This window comes from Oncorhynchus mykiss, chromosome 17 (genome assembly GCF_013265735.2).
Source record: "Oncorhynchus mykiss isolate Arlee chromosome 17, USDA_OmykA_1.1, whole genome shotgun sequence".
In the NCBI taxonomy this organism is placed as follows: Eukaryota; Metazoa; Chordata; class Actinopteri; order Salmoniformes; family Salmonidae; genus Oncorhynchus; species Oncorhynchus mykiss.
In genome coordinates this window covers 40,212,616-40,227,251 of record NC_048581.1, presented here as the reverse complement: position 1 = coordinate 40,227,251, position 14,636 = coordinate 40,212,616, and the positions used below count along the sequence as shown (strand labels likewise).

General features: G+C 43.1%; 1 protein-coding gene across 3 annotated transcripts in view; it reads right to left on the bottom strand.

Annotated features, from left to right (window-relative positions):
* Nucleotides 1-14,636, bottom strand: part of LOC110493888 (solute carrier family 12 member 5) — a 321,210-nt gene that overhangs the window by 42,584 nt on the left and 263,990 nt on the right. For all 3 annotated transcript variants that reach the window (XM_036949870.1, XM_021568451.2, XM_036949871.1), the window contains exons 10-16: nucleotides 14,437-14,535; nucleotides 13,957-14,014; nucleotides 13,490-13,664; nucleotides 12,929-13,047; nucleotides 2,143-2,241; nucleotides 1,666-1,785; nucleotides 933-1,037 (exon numbers count right to left, since the gene is read on the bottom strand). In XM_036949870.1, coding sequence (XP_036805765.1) covers nucleotides 933-1,037; nucleotides 1,666-1,785; nucleotides 2,143-2,241; nucleotides 12,929-13,047; nucleotides 13,490-13,664; nucleotides 13,957-14,014; nucleotides 14,437-14,535 — 775 coding nt within the window. The remainder of the gene's footprint in view (nucleotides 1-932; nucleotides 1,038-1,665; nucleotides 1,786-2,142; nucleotides 2,242-12,928; nucleotides 13,048-13,489; nucleotides 13,665-13,956; nucleotides 14,015-14,436; nucleotides 14,536-14,636) is intronic.

Here is a 14,636-nt window from a genome sequence, read left to right as displayed (position 1 = left end):
GCCCTTGTGAAGAGACATGGGTTATAAATCTCTTCAGACACACCCTTCTCGCTCCACTATATAAAGCCTTGACGAAAATGTAACCTCCTGTTCCTAGGATGTGAAGACGACGGTCCGATGTCAGAATGGTTCAGATAATAACTACAGAACGAAGCCAACCTCAGCGTGAGCTTTGGTTGTGAATGGTATGAACTTTGAACTCTTTTTCACTACAGAAGTTATACTTCCTAGCTGTTGAGTTAGCCACAGCAGCTGCAAAAACGGCGTTACAACGACGTTACTACAACGTATCCAATTGACCACCAGAGACATTCTTCAAAGGACAAAGGACTCGGTTTGGCAACAAGGCCGTCAATCTACCAACCAACCTACCGAAGCGCAGCCCAGAGTAAATATTTATTGCATTTTCCTTTTCCAAATGGGCTGTAATTTAGAATGCATAAGATACTGTATTTACGATAGCACAGCTTCTCCCTTTGTCCCTCAGTCTTCCCGCTCTTTCACTCAAGCCCAGCCCCTTTTATTTTGTGTAACCAGCTATCACATCTGTTCCGCCCGCTAGGGACGTTTTCCTTTATGACGTAATTTGTGATCAAGGTATGATTCATTCTTTGTATATGTAATTCTGTTAGATATTTAGTAAATAAATTGCTGATTCAACTTGTTAGCCAGGGTTCGTGAAGATACCCAAGAATTTACAATGATTAACATTGACTGCTATTGATGTAAAATATTACTAAGTCTTTAAGAGTTTATTCGGAAGATAACAGCTTTATAAATATTATTTAGTGGTGCCCCGACTCTCTAGTTAATTACATTTACATGATTAGCTCAATCAGGTAATATTAATTACGGAGAAAGGATTTTATAGAATAGCATGTCATATCACTTAATCCGGCATAGCCAAAGACACGACAGTGTGCACGTCCCACCTCCAGTTTTTGGTGTGCGCCGGCCCCTCGTCCAGCCTCATCAGAGCATATCGGGCGGCGCTGAGAGAAATGCCTCGTATCCCATCACCCCACTCTTTCTCCGCCCTGTCACACAATCAAACACCAGGGTTATATCATTCAATCATGTCACAACTAATGGTATTACATAGTTATTATTACACCATTAAAAGCCTAATAACTAGGCCTATGTGTTATTACATGTCTATTACAAATTAAAATGACGATATTATAATATTATTATTTATACTGCACAGGCTTCGAACACATCTACATTTCTAACCTATTTTCACCGTTTGGTAGGCTATCGGTTTAGGGAGTCATAAGAATTGTGTGAGCATGGGTCTTTAAAAAACTTAGCTTAAAAATGAGTTTAAAAATCAGTCATCGCTGCAAAAGTCTGCTTTATAGCATCTCTTCCTACAGACAGAATGCTAAGTCGTTGTTGGCCAAGCTCTGTTTTCAACCAGCTTTACCATCAAGTAATGTAATTGCAACCCAAGCCATTGTCTCAGCACAGCAAGCCATAACACTAAATTGTCCAAACAGTGGAAACCCCAATCGACACATTTCCCCTTTAACTGGCTTGACTGAATGATGGTTGATAGGATTTTAACCCCCCCCCCCCCCCCCCTCCCAATACACAGACACCACAAACACACACAAACACACAGCCAGCAAATCCAATCTGTCTCATGGGTCACGCTACACTCACCCATGGAACTCAATATACTTGTAGATACTGCCAGCGATCACCATGGCAACGATGGCATAGAACCAGGAACAGATGAACATGAGCGATAGACACAGACTCATGCCCAGGAAGGACAGGGCCCTGTAAAGAGACACAAACAGAGAAAGGATTAGATACACACATGTACCGAATGCACACACACACATGCACATACACATGCAGACATACATATACATTAAACAGTATAAAAACAGACGCACGCATGTATATGAGTGTGTGTGTGTGTGTGCGCGCGTGCGTCTCAACTCCAATTCTTGGTGTGCGCTGGCTCCTCCTTCAGCCTCATCAGAGCATATCAATACAGTTTGATGCGGCTGGACGAAGGGCCGGCGCAAACCAAGAACTGGAGGTGAGAAGTGCACGCACACACACACACATTCAAGGCCCTTGTATCATCTCTAAGGATGAGTTCCTTTGATGGGATTTTGTGGGACTCACCAGTGATAGAACTTGAAGCGTGGCCTCCAGTTAGGCGTCCTCAGGAGGGTTTGCAAGGCACAGGCCAGGTTCACAAACATGTAGCACATCAGAAAGAACCTACATAACAGAAACAAAGCCTTCAGCCATGGCAAAAAAGCAAGAGAGACAACAATGTTGCTTAAATACATTTTCTGTTTATTTGGAAACATGTCTATAAGGCACCAATTACTCGCTTATTACTCGCTTATAAGCTGCTTATAAGCTTTTAACCAAATAAAAACCATTCTCAGATGTTACTATAGTAAATCATAGCCTTACATACTGACGTTACATACTGACGCAAAATGTAGAGTGCAATTGTTGGTTCAGGATTTTTTTTAAATGGGGGGGAGGGGTCTGAATACTTAAGTGAATGGGATATAATTAGAGAGATTTTTTTTTCAGACACAGTTTTTGCTTTGTCAGTATTTGGGTATTGTGTGTAGATTGATGAGGGGAAAAATGTTTCAAATAAGGCTGTAACCTAACAAAATGTGGAAAAAGTCAAAGGGTCTAAATACTTTTCAAAGAGGTGAAACCCCTCCCCCTCCAATACAGCCACTGATTAACAAGTCACAAAAACAAGTCACAAATCGCCCTGCCCCTTGATCGTTGTTGATGTGTCAACAATCATCTGCAAGTTATGAGCAGTCAGCACAAACATGTAGCTCAGCAGTTCACACACCAAGTAGGCTACTGGGAAGACAGGCAGCACTTAATGTATATGGCCCTAGCTGGGCAAAAAGGCAGTACTAGACAACAGATAAAGACAAAAATCATACTTATCGCGGTCCTGCTTTAGAAAACATGCAGCTTATAAAGGCTTCAGAAATCCTTCATAAAGCCTTCCTAAACATTACATAAATGTACCACAAATCATCTATAACCATATGTCATGCTCTATAAAGGGTTCATAAATGTGGGATAACTGTGTGAACATAATCAAATCAAATTGTATTAGTCACGTGCGCCGAATACAACAGCTAGACCTTACAGTGAAATGCCTACTTACAAGCCCCTAACCAACAATGCAGTTTAAAAACTTACGGATAAGAATAAGAAATAAAAGTAACAAGTAATTAAAGAGCAGCAGTAAAATAACAATAGCGAGACTATACACAGGGGATACTGGTACAGAGTCAATGTGCAGAGGATCCAGTTTGTTGAGGTAATGTGTACATGTAGGTAGAGTTATTAAAGTGACTATGTATAGATGATAACAACAGAGAGTAGCAGTGGTGTAAAAGAGTGGGGGCAATGCAAATAGTCTGGGTAGCCTTTTGATTAGATGTTCAGGAGTCTTATGGCTTGGGGTTAGAAGCTGTTTAGAAGCCTCTTGGACCTAGACGTGGCGCTCCGGTACCGCTTGCCGTGCGGTAGCAGAGAACAGTCCATGACTAGGGTGGCTGGAGTCTTTGACAATTTTTAGGGCCTTCCTGACACTGCCTGGTATAGAGGTCCTGGATGACAGGAAGCTTGGCCCCAATGATGTACTGGGCCGTTCGCACTACCCTCTGTAGTGCCTTGCGGTCGGTTGCCATACCAGGCAGTGATGCAACCAGTCAGGATGCTCTCGATGATGCAGCTGTAGAACCTTTTGAGGATCTGAGGACCCATGCCAAATCTTTTCAGTCTCCTGGGGAGGAAAAGGTTTTGTCATGCCCTCTTCACGATTGTCTTGGTGTGCTTGGACCATGTTCGTTTGTTGGTGATGTGGACACCAAGGAACTTGAAGCTCTCAACCTGCTCCACTGCAGCCCGGTCGATGTAGTCCAAAGTCATCTCCTTTGTCTTGATCACGTTGAGGGAGAGGTTGTTGTCCTGGCACCACACCGCCAGGTCTCTGACCTCCTCCCTATAGGCTGTATTGTCATTGTCAGTGATCAGGCCAGTGTTGTGTCATTGGCAAACAATGATGGTTTTGGAGTCGTTCCTGACCTTGCAGTCATGAGTGAACAGGGAGTACAGGAGGGGGCTGAGCACACACCCCCGAGGGGCCCCTGTGTTGAGGATCAGCGTGGCGGATGTGTTGTTGCCTACCCTTACAACCTGGGGACAGCCATTCAGGAAGTCCAGGATCCAGCTACAGAGGGAGGTTTTTAGTCCCAGGGTCCTTAGCTTATTGATGAGCTTTGAGGGCACTGTGTTGAACGCTGAGCTGTAGTCAATGAATAGCATTCTCACATAGGTGTTCCTTTTGTCCAGGTGGGAAAGGGCAGTGTGGTGTGCAACAGAGAGGGCGGTATGCAAATTGGAGTGGGTCTAGGGTTTCTGGGATAATGGGTTTGATGTGAGCCATGACCAGCCTTTCAAAGCTTTTCATGGCTACAGACTTCAGTGCTATGGGTCGGTAGTCATTTAGGCAGGTTACCTTAATGTTCTTGGGTACAGGCACTATGGTGGTCTGCTTAACCCTTGTGTAGGGTAAAAAATGACCCGCCTTCACTAAACCCCTAAAATAAAGCAGCTTAATTGAATTTTAAACCCCAAATCTATTTTGCATGAAGAAACAACCATTCATCACAAACTTTATGAATATCTGGGTTTTCCCTCTTCCCAATGCAGAAAGTCTGCATTTAATCAGTGGGCACCACTTGTTTTTATTACAACACACCTGTCATAATTGTTTTCTTGACGAAAGTAGAGGTTTATTATTATTGTTAAAGGTCCTGCATAGGTGTAAACATATTTTTTTAGCAAAATAAATCACTTGTATAGCCTAAGAAAGTAGCAGAAATGTGCAGAAAGTAGTTTTGAATGCATTTTATTGAAGGGAAACAATAACAGTCTTGAACTTTTTTGGCAACATAGTGATATGTTCTTATATACTGTACAATGAGGAATTCAACTACCAAATACTAGTACTTTTTAACCATTGCCCCCACCCACAAGGTGTATAAAAAACAACAGTAAATAAAAATAAAATAAGATAATTGATGCAAAACAAAAACGTGAAGAACATAAATCAATCAACTCTAATTAGCACATGTAGGACAGTATGTGTCACGTTCACTGCCTTCAAACTCCCTGTCATAGATGAGCCAAGGCGCAGCGTGCATGTAATTCCACATCATTAATAAAGTGAAACCTTCACAAAAAACAAGGTCAGGGCGTGACAGTACCCCTCCCACCCCCAAAGGTGCGGACTCTGGCCGCAAAACCTGACTCTATAGGGGAAGGTCCGGTTGGGCATCTATCCTCGGTGGCGGCTCCGGTTCAGGACGTAGCCCCCGTTCCGCATGCTGATCCCTCCACTTCCATGGAACCGGACCATGGATCGTCGCAGGAGACTCTGGACCGTGGATCGTTGCCGGAGGAACCGGACCGTGGATCATCGCCGGAGGCTCTGAACTGGGAACCCCCGCTGGAGGCTCCGGACTGCAGACTGTCGCTGGAGGCTCCGGACTAGGGATCGTCGTTGGAGGCTCACCGGAGGCTTCGTGCCATGGATTATCACTGGAGGCTTCGTGCTATGGATCATCACTACAGGCTCCGGGCCATGGATCATCACTGGAGGCTTCGTGCCATGGATCATCGCTACAGGCTCCGGGCCATGGATCATCACTGGAGGCTTCGTGCCATGGATCATCACTACAGGCTCCGGGCCATGTAGTATGATTCGATCTTAGTCCTGTATTAACGCTTTGCCTGTTTGATGGTTTGTTAGAGGGCATAGCGGGATTTCTTATAAGCTTCTGGGTTAATGTCCCGCTCCTCGAAAGCGTCAGCTCTAGCCTTTAGCTCTGTGCGAATGTTGCCTGTAATCCATGGCTTCTGGTTGGGGTATGTACGTAGGGTCACTGTGGGGACAACGTCATCAATGCACTTAATGATGAAGCCAATGACTGATGTGGTGTACTCCTCAATGCCATCGGAGGAATCCCGGAACATATTCCAGTCTGTGCTAGCAAAACAGTCCTGTAGCTTAGTGTCTGCTTCATCTGACCACTTTTTTATTGATCTAGTCACTGGTGCATCCTGCTTTAATTTTTGCTTGTAAGCAGGATTCAGGAGGATATAATTATGGTCAAATTTGCCAAATGGAGGGTGAGGGAGAGCTTTGTATGCGTCTCTGTGTGTGGAGTAAAGGTGGTCCAGAGTTTTTTTTCCTCTGGTTGCACATTTAACAAGCTGATAGAAATTTGGTAAAACATATTTAAGTTTCCCAGCATTAAAGTCCCCGGCTATTAGGAGTGCCGCCTCTGGGTCAGCGTTTTCTTGTTTGCTTATGGCGGAATACAGCTCATTCAATGCTGTCTTAGTGCCAGCCTCTGACTGCGGTGGTATGTAAACAGTTACGGAAAATACAGATAAACGCTCTTGTTAGATAGTGTAGTCTACAGCTTATCATGAGATACTCTACCTCAGGTGAGCAATAGCTCGAGACTTCCTTAGATATCATGCACCAGCTGTTATTTAGAAAAAATACATAGTCCGCCTCCCCTTGTCTTACCAGACGCCCCTGTTCTGTCCAGCATATAACCAGCTAGCTGATAGTGTTGTCGTTCAGCCACGACTCCGTGAAGCATAAGATATTAGTTTTGGATGTCCCGTTGGTAGTTTAATCTTCTGCATAGGTCATCGATTTTATTCTCCAAAATTGTACGTTTGCTAGCAGAATGGAAGAAAGTGGGGGTTTATTCGTTCGCCTACAAATTCTCAGAAGGCAGCCTGCCCTCTGGCCCCTTTTTCTCCGCCTCCTCTTCATGCAAATCCCAGGGATCTGGGCCTGTCCCCAAGAAGGCAGTATATAATTCGCGTCGGGCTTGTCAGACTCATTAAAGGGGAAAAAAGGATTCTGCCAGTCCGTGGTGAGTAATCGCAGTCCTGATGTCCAGAAGCTATTTTCGGTCATAAGAGACGGTAGCGGCAACATTATGTACAAAATAAGTAAAAAAATAAGTTACAAATAACACAAATAAACTAGCAAAAAAACACAATCGTTGGGGACACGTAAACGTCAGCCTTCTTCTCTGGCACCATTGTTACCACCGATGTCAAATGTGAAAAAACCCACTTTGTCAAATATGACATAAAGCTGTGTTTTATAAAGGCTTATAAAGGCTTTATTGAGGCTTCACAAAGCATTTATAAACTTGTCATGCATCTTGGCAGAGCATTGCAATGCCAGGATAGTGGGTTATATTCCCGGGACCACCCCATACGTAAACATGTTTGCATGCATGACTGTAAGTTGATGTGGATAAAAGCGTCTGCTAAATTGTATATATTATATTATATTACATTTCTAGGATGGCTCAACCTTTTTCCCTCCACTGTATTGCCAATATTGGATCAGACCTCAACTTTCCACAAAATGCTGTGCTAAAGGATGACACACACTCTAAAGTGCAATCATGCACAGCTCAAAAACATAGGTAGGGCCTTATAAAATATGTTAAAATTCTCAAATTCCGTTTTCTCGGTTGAGGTTTTACAGGTTTTAGATTCCCCCCCAAAATGCTGGTTTCCACACACTTTGATTTTCTGTGTTCAGAACAATGCTTAAACCACATCAGAGGACAACGTTTGAGGTCTGGGAAAAATGTAACAAACTTTTTTGAGTGTAGTTGCCTTTTAATTCAGTGTGCATGCCCTTCACTGTTGTTTGGTTAGCTGTGTTTCTGCAGAGCAGTAAGTGCACATGTGATGAGTTTGCAAATCACTGCCCACTTGTGGTGCCACTTGACAGCAAAAAAACAAGTAAGTTAACCTTTATTCATTCATCATATTCATTGAAATTTAAATTAGTTTGTAGTAGTTAAATGTTGAGTTCGATTACATAGCTACCTCCAACGTTATTTTAAATAATTTCAGTGACTTCACAGCAATTGCTAGCTAGCTAGCTAAAGAACATTTGTCTAGATAGCAGTCTCAGCTAAATAATAAATCCCCCTAGATCCAGCAACATCTCATAGTCATGTCATGAGATTTGTAAATTAAAGAGGAATATAATAATATGAATCAAATGGAGTTTCCCATCTCCCCAAAGCACAGAAATGCCCGTATCCAGGTGGTGTGAAAAAGGCATTTCCTAAAAGACCTGCTAACTTTTAGGCAGAGAGGCAAGAACCAATCGTCCACCAGCTCAAGAACAAGCTACACTGTTCACAGCCCTGTGTAATGTTCAATGTAATTGCATTTCTGGACTTTTTTAAACTTAATGTATGTGTATTGTTTAAACATATAAAAATAAAAGGACATGTATGGTTTAAATGTTTATTTGATTTAGCTGTTAGTGATAATTCCCTACTTGTTAATACATTTGTGTCAACATCATTAAGCCTTTATGTACAGTACCAGTCTACATTTTTGGACACACCTACTCATTCCAGGGTTTTTCTTTATTTTTACTATTTTCTACATTGTAGAATAATAGTGAAGACATCAAAACTATGAAATAACACATATGGAATCATGTAGTAAACAAAAAGTGTTAAATAAATCAAAATATATTTTATATTTGAGATTTTTCATAGTAGCCACCCTTTGCCTCGATGACTGCATTGCACACACTTGGCATTCTCTCAACCAGCTTCATGAGGTACCAGCGTCACCTGGAATGCATTTCAATTAACAGGTGTGTCTTGTATAAGTTAATTTGTGGAATTTCTTTCCTTCGTAATGCGATTGAGCCAATCAGTTGTGTTGTGACAAGGTAGGGGTGGTATACAGAAGATAGCCCTATTTGGTAAAAGACCAAGTCCATATTATGCCAAGAACAACTCAAATAAGCAAAGAGAAACGACACTCCATCATTACTTTAAGACATGAACAAGAACTTTGAAAGTTTCTTCAAGTGCAGTCGCAAAAACCATCAAGCGCTATGATGAAACTGGCTCTCATGAGGACCGCCACAGGAAAGGAAGACCCAGTTACCTCTGATGCAGAGGATAAGTTCATTAGAGTTACCAGCCTCAGAAATTGCAGCTGAAATTGCAGCTGAAATAAGAGTTCAAGTAACAGACACATCTCAACATCTCAACATCAACTGTTCAGAAGAGACTCTGTGAATCAGCCCTTCATGGTCGAATTGCTGAAAAGAAACCACTACTAAAAGACACCAATAAGAAGAGGAGACTTGCTTAGGCCAAGAAACACCAACAATGGACATGAAATGGAAATCTATCCAAATCTGAGATTTTAGTCTTTTCGTTTTTTTGGTTCTCTGCATGTGTGATGGTGCTTTGCTGGTGACACTGTCTGTGATTTATTCAGATTTCAAGGCACACATAACCAGGATGGCTACCACAGTATTCTGCAGCGATACACCATTCCATCTTGTTTGAATTCAGTGGGACTATAATTTGTTTATCAACAGGACAATGACCCAACACACCTCCAGGCTGTATAAGGCCTATTTGACCAAGAAGGAGAGTGATGGAGCGCTGCATCAGATGACCTGGCCTCCACAATCACCCGACCTCAACCCAATTGAGATGGTTTGGGATGAGTTGGACTGCAGAGTGAAGGAAAAGCAGCCAACAAGCGCTCAACATATGTGGGAACTCCTTCAAGACTGTTGGAAAAGATTTCAAGGTGAATCTGGTTGAGAGAATGCCAAGAGTGTGAGTGGCTAGTTTTTTTTTTTTACACTTTTTTCATTACTACATGATTCCATATGTGTTATGTCATAGTTTTGTTGTCGCTATTATTCTACAGTGCAGAAAATAGCAAAAATAAAGAAAGACCCTTGAATGAGTAGGTGTGTCCAAACTTTTGACTGGCACTGTATATGTAATGAATGACCAAAAGTGTCTGACTTCATAATAAGTATAGCATCATATGATACAAGACATTTATGTGTTATAAATGACCAAAGGGGTCTGACTTTAAAGTGATTACAGCGTCATGCAATATAGAGTCTTTATGGATGTGTTATGAATGGCTGAAGGTGTCTCACTTCAAACAAAGTATTCGTATTCCTCTTCTGTTCTGCTGGAGACCAGGGCTTGACTACAACCTGTTACAATGGTGCCAACATTTTGTGGATGATCTTTCAGCGGGGGGGGGGGGTGAATGTGTCAAAGACCTGACTGGGCCCGGCACCACATGGTATGGCTTGTTATATTGTTGTGTCAAAGACCTGACTGGGCTTAGCACCGCAAGGTATGGCTGGTTATATTGTTGTGTCAAAGACCTGCCTAGGCCCTTCACTGCATGGTATGGCTCATTATATTGTTGTGTGTGTGTTTGTGTACTGAGGAACATGTAACTTACTTCCAGAAGAAAGACCCTTTCAATTTCCTTATCAAGATTAGTGTTTCTTGGTCTAACGTCGTCGCCAGGCTATTGCGCACACAGCACATACGTATAAGCCTGGGATATCAACCATTCAAACTTGGCCTTAGTCGGAGTGATCATAGAATTAATCGGGAGCGACCTTACTGAGTAAAGTACACTATATAGCCAAAATATGTGGACACCCCTTCAAATTTGTGGACTCGGCTTTTTCAGCCACATTCGCTGCTGACAGGTGTATAAAATCGAGCATACAGCCATGCAATCTCCATAGACAAACATTGGCAGTAAAATGGCCTTACTGAGGAGTTCTGTGACTTTCAACGTGGCACTGTCATAGGATGCCACCTTTCCCGACTAGAGCTGCCCTGGTCAACTGTTAGTGCTGTTATTGTGAAGTGGAAAAATCTAGGAGCAACAACGGCTCAGCCACGAAGTGGTAAGCCACACAAGCTCACAGAACAGGACCGCAGAGTGCTGAAGTGAGCAGCATGTGAAAATTGTTTGTCCTCGGTTGCAACACTCACTACTGAGTTCCAAACTGCCTCTGGAAGCAACGTCAACATAATAACTTTTTGTCGGGAGCGTCATGAAATGGGTTTCCATGGCCGAGCAGCTGTACACAAGCCTAAAATGACCATGTGCAATGCCAAGTGTCAGCTGGAGTGGTGTAAAGCTCGTCGCCATTGGACTCTGGAGCAGCGGAAATGCCTTCTCTGGAGTGATGAATCACGCTTCACCATTTCGATTTTAAACCTAACCATAACTAATGAAGGCCAAGTTTAATGTGTTGGTCCACTAGACCGCCCGTGCATCTGGGTAGAAGTGTCTGGGAATGAGATTAGGTGTAATGTGACGAACATGACTTCACTTTAGAGCGTGTTCCATCCTTCAGCACATGTCCCCCTTTATAAAGCACATGTTTATTTCACATTCGAAACAGTGGGTTATGTCACATTTGACATTGGTGATTATATCACACAGTTATGCCAGATTTATGAACCCTTTATAAAGCATGACCTACTGTTACAGATGCTTTGTAACACATTTATGTGGTTCTTATGAAGACATTATGAAGACTTTAGGAAGCCTGTATAAGCAGAACGTCATTAAAAGCGGGATCATTTATCAGGAGTCCTCTAGCTATACTGTTAGTGAGCATTTCTCCTTTGCCAAGATAATCCATCCACCTGACAGATGAGGCATATCGAGAAGTTGATTAAGCACCATGATCATATACACAGGTCATTCTAAAATGTGCAGGTTATGTCACACCACACAATGCCACATGTTTTGTCTCAAGTTTTGAGGGAGCGTGCAATTGGCATGCTGACTGCAGGTATGTCCACGAGAGCTTTTGCCAGAGATTTTGAATGTTAATTTCTCTACCAACGTTGTTTTAGAGATTTTGGCAGTATGTCCAACCGGCCTCACAACCGCAGACCATGTGTAACCGCGCCAGCCCAGCTTCTTCAACTGCGGGAACGTCTGAGACCAGCCCCCTGGACAGCTGATGAAACTGTGGGTTTGCACAGCCAAAGAATTTCTGCACAAACTATCAAAAAACGTTTCAGGGAAGCTCATCTTCGTGCTCGTCGTCCTCACCAGGATCTTGAACTGACTGCAGTTCGGTGTCGTAACCGACTTCAGTGGGCAAATGCTCACCTGCTGATGTCAACATTGTGAACACAGTGCCCCATGGTGGCAGTGGGGTTATGGTATTGGCAGGACAACGAAAACAACAATGCAGAGTGCAGAGAGATACCGTGACGAGATCCTGAGGCCCATTGTCGTGCCATTCATCTGCCACCATCACCTCATGTTTCAGCATGATAATGCATGTCGCAAGGATCTGTACAAAATTCCGGGAAGTTGAAAATGTCCTAGTTCTTCCATGGCCTGCATCCTCACCAGAGCATGTTTTGGATGCTCTGGATCGACGTGCACGACAGAGTGTTCCAGTTGCCGCCAATATCCAGCAACTTCACACAGCCATTGAAGAGGAGTGGGACAACATTGCACAGGCCACAATCAACAGCCTGTGTCGCGCTGTATGAGGCAAATCATGATCGCACCAGATACTGACTGGTTTTCTGATCCACACCCCTATTTTTTTTATGTATCTGTGACCAACAGATGCATATCTCTATTCCTAGTCATGTGAAATCCATAGATTAGGGCTTAATGAATTCATTTAAATTGACAGATTTTTTAAATATGAACTGTAACTGTAAAATCTTCGAAATTGTTGCATGTTGCTTTTATAATTTTGTTCAGTGTATGTGTTTAACTTTATCTTAAGTGCTAAGATCTAATTTGTCCATTGTCTGAAGTATATATCATATTTACAGTGTGTATATTAGACAGTCCATATTGGTACAGGATGAGTGGACTTCAGCACTCATCAATAGGGCCAGGAGTTTTTTCTGGGCCCTAGTTATAGGCTGTAACTAGGACCCAGAGTTTTTCCCAGGCAAGGTCCTGTGGTGGGGAACAACACCTGGTCCCGCTCATAGACACTCACATGGAGAGGATGGGGGCCACTGCGTCCAGGGAGGCAATGAGGATCCCTATCTCACAGATACAGGCGGTCAGCAGCAGGGCCCAGGTGGGCTCCCCATTGGCCTTCCCATGGCCAAACACCTGGCAGACACATCACACACTGAGATGTTAGAGGGGATAGAGTTACAACATACATTAGTTATTCCATTATTTCAAGGCAGGTTGTATGTACTGTAGATGTAACAGAGGTGTTTCAGTGAACCACACTCATGTGAGACCTGACCCTTGCCTGGGACCTGAACATTAACATTAGTGTACACAGACACCAACCATCAAAATTGAATGTGAATGAAAGAATTCGTGAGAGAGGGCAGGCAAGTCCAATGAGGCTGATATGAAACATGTTGACAAACCAACATTACAAATGTACCCAGATCAGTGCTAATTGCTGAATTCTGACAGATAGATCATAACAAATGTACCCAGATCAGTGCTAATTGCTGAACACTGACAGAATTATGAAAACAAATGGTCCCAGATCAGTGTAAAATGCTAGAATGTTGGCAGAATGACTGAGACTGACCCGTAGGATGGGCACGACACCATCCCTGGAGATGGCCTGCATGAGACGTGGGGCTCCCGTCAAGCTTTGAAGCCCTGCTCCACAGGTGGAGAAGAAGGAGCCAATTACAATCACCCACGGGGATGGCCAGGCCAAGGTGCCAATGACCAGGTTGCCATTGACTCCCTCTCCAAACCTGAGGGAGATGGACATGACACCCAGCCAATCAGACAGGAAGAAAGGTAGGAGGAGACACAATTACCTGGGTCCTATTGATTAGACACCAAACGGAAGTAAACTGACTAAAACAGGGAGGGTCTACCTGGACTACAACTGCAGTAAATGTGCTCAATTTTTTGTTTTAAAACATTTTCTGTTGAATACGAACCAGGTATAGCGTCCCTCATCTAGTACCTGAGCACTGGAAAAGCTTGACTGAGAAATGTTGAAACAATTGCATGCAGGTTGGCTCTTTATGCATAACTTACTTATCTCTTAGTACCACTCCATCGATACAGGCACCGAACAGGACCACAGCAGACATGTCTATAAGGTCACATTAAGGAAAACAGACAGACCCACGCTCATTGCTAGCACATAGGGACATATCCTCACGTATCTCTGCTATGTCTGCACATTGAGAGTTATATAAGTACACAGTTCGACAGTACTGTTACTGTTGGGTTATGTCTGATGTATTGCGGTACATGATGAATTGCTTTTGTTCTGTAACGGTTACTTTGAGATAAAGAACAACACGGTTTATTTGAAATTGCTTTCGTGGAGTTATCGTTTCGACATAACAAGCTTGAGGCTAAAGGCCCAATTCAAACAAACCTAATATATATTTTATGTCGAAAAGTCAAATAAAAATGTTTTGTGTAAAAGCTCGTTTACTGTTGGTAGATGGCATGTGAGCGACAGCTAAAAGCCCATTGAGTCCAGAAACGGGAGCAGTAAAAGGATACACACGAGTGAGGTAGTGGTGATGGCCATGATAGTGCCGATGGGGATGGACTTCTGCGCGTCACGCAGGTCTCCAGACCGGTTGGATCCGGCCATGATCCCTGTGAACCACAAGAAGAGAGGCCACTTTAGAAAAACTCCTGCTCACACAATAACCTCTGCACATTTGCGTTTCAGTCCGAGAATTGTTTTCAAAAACACA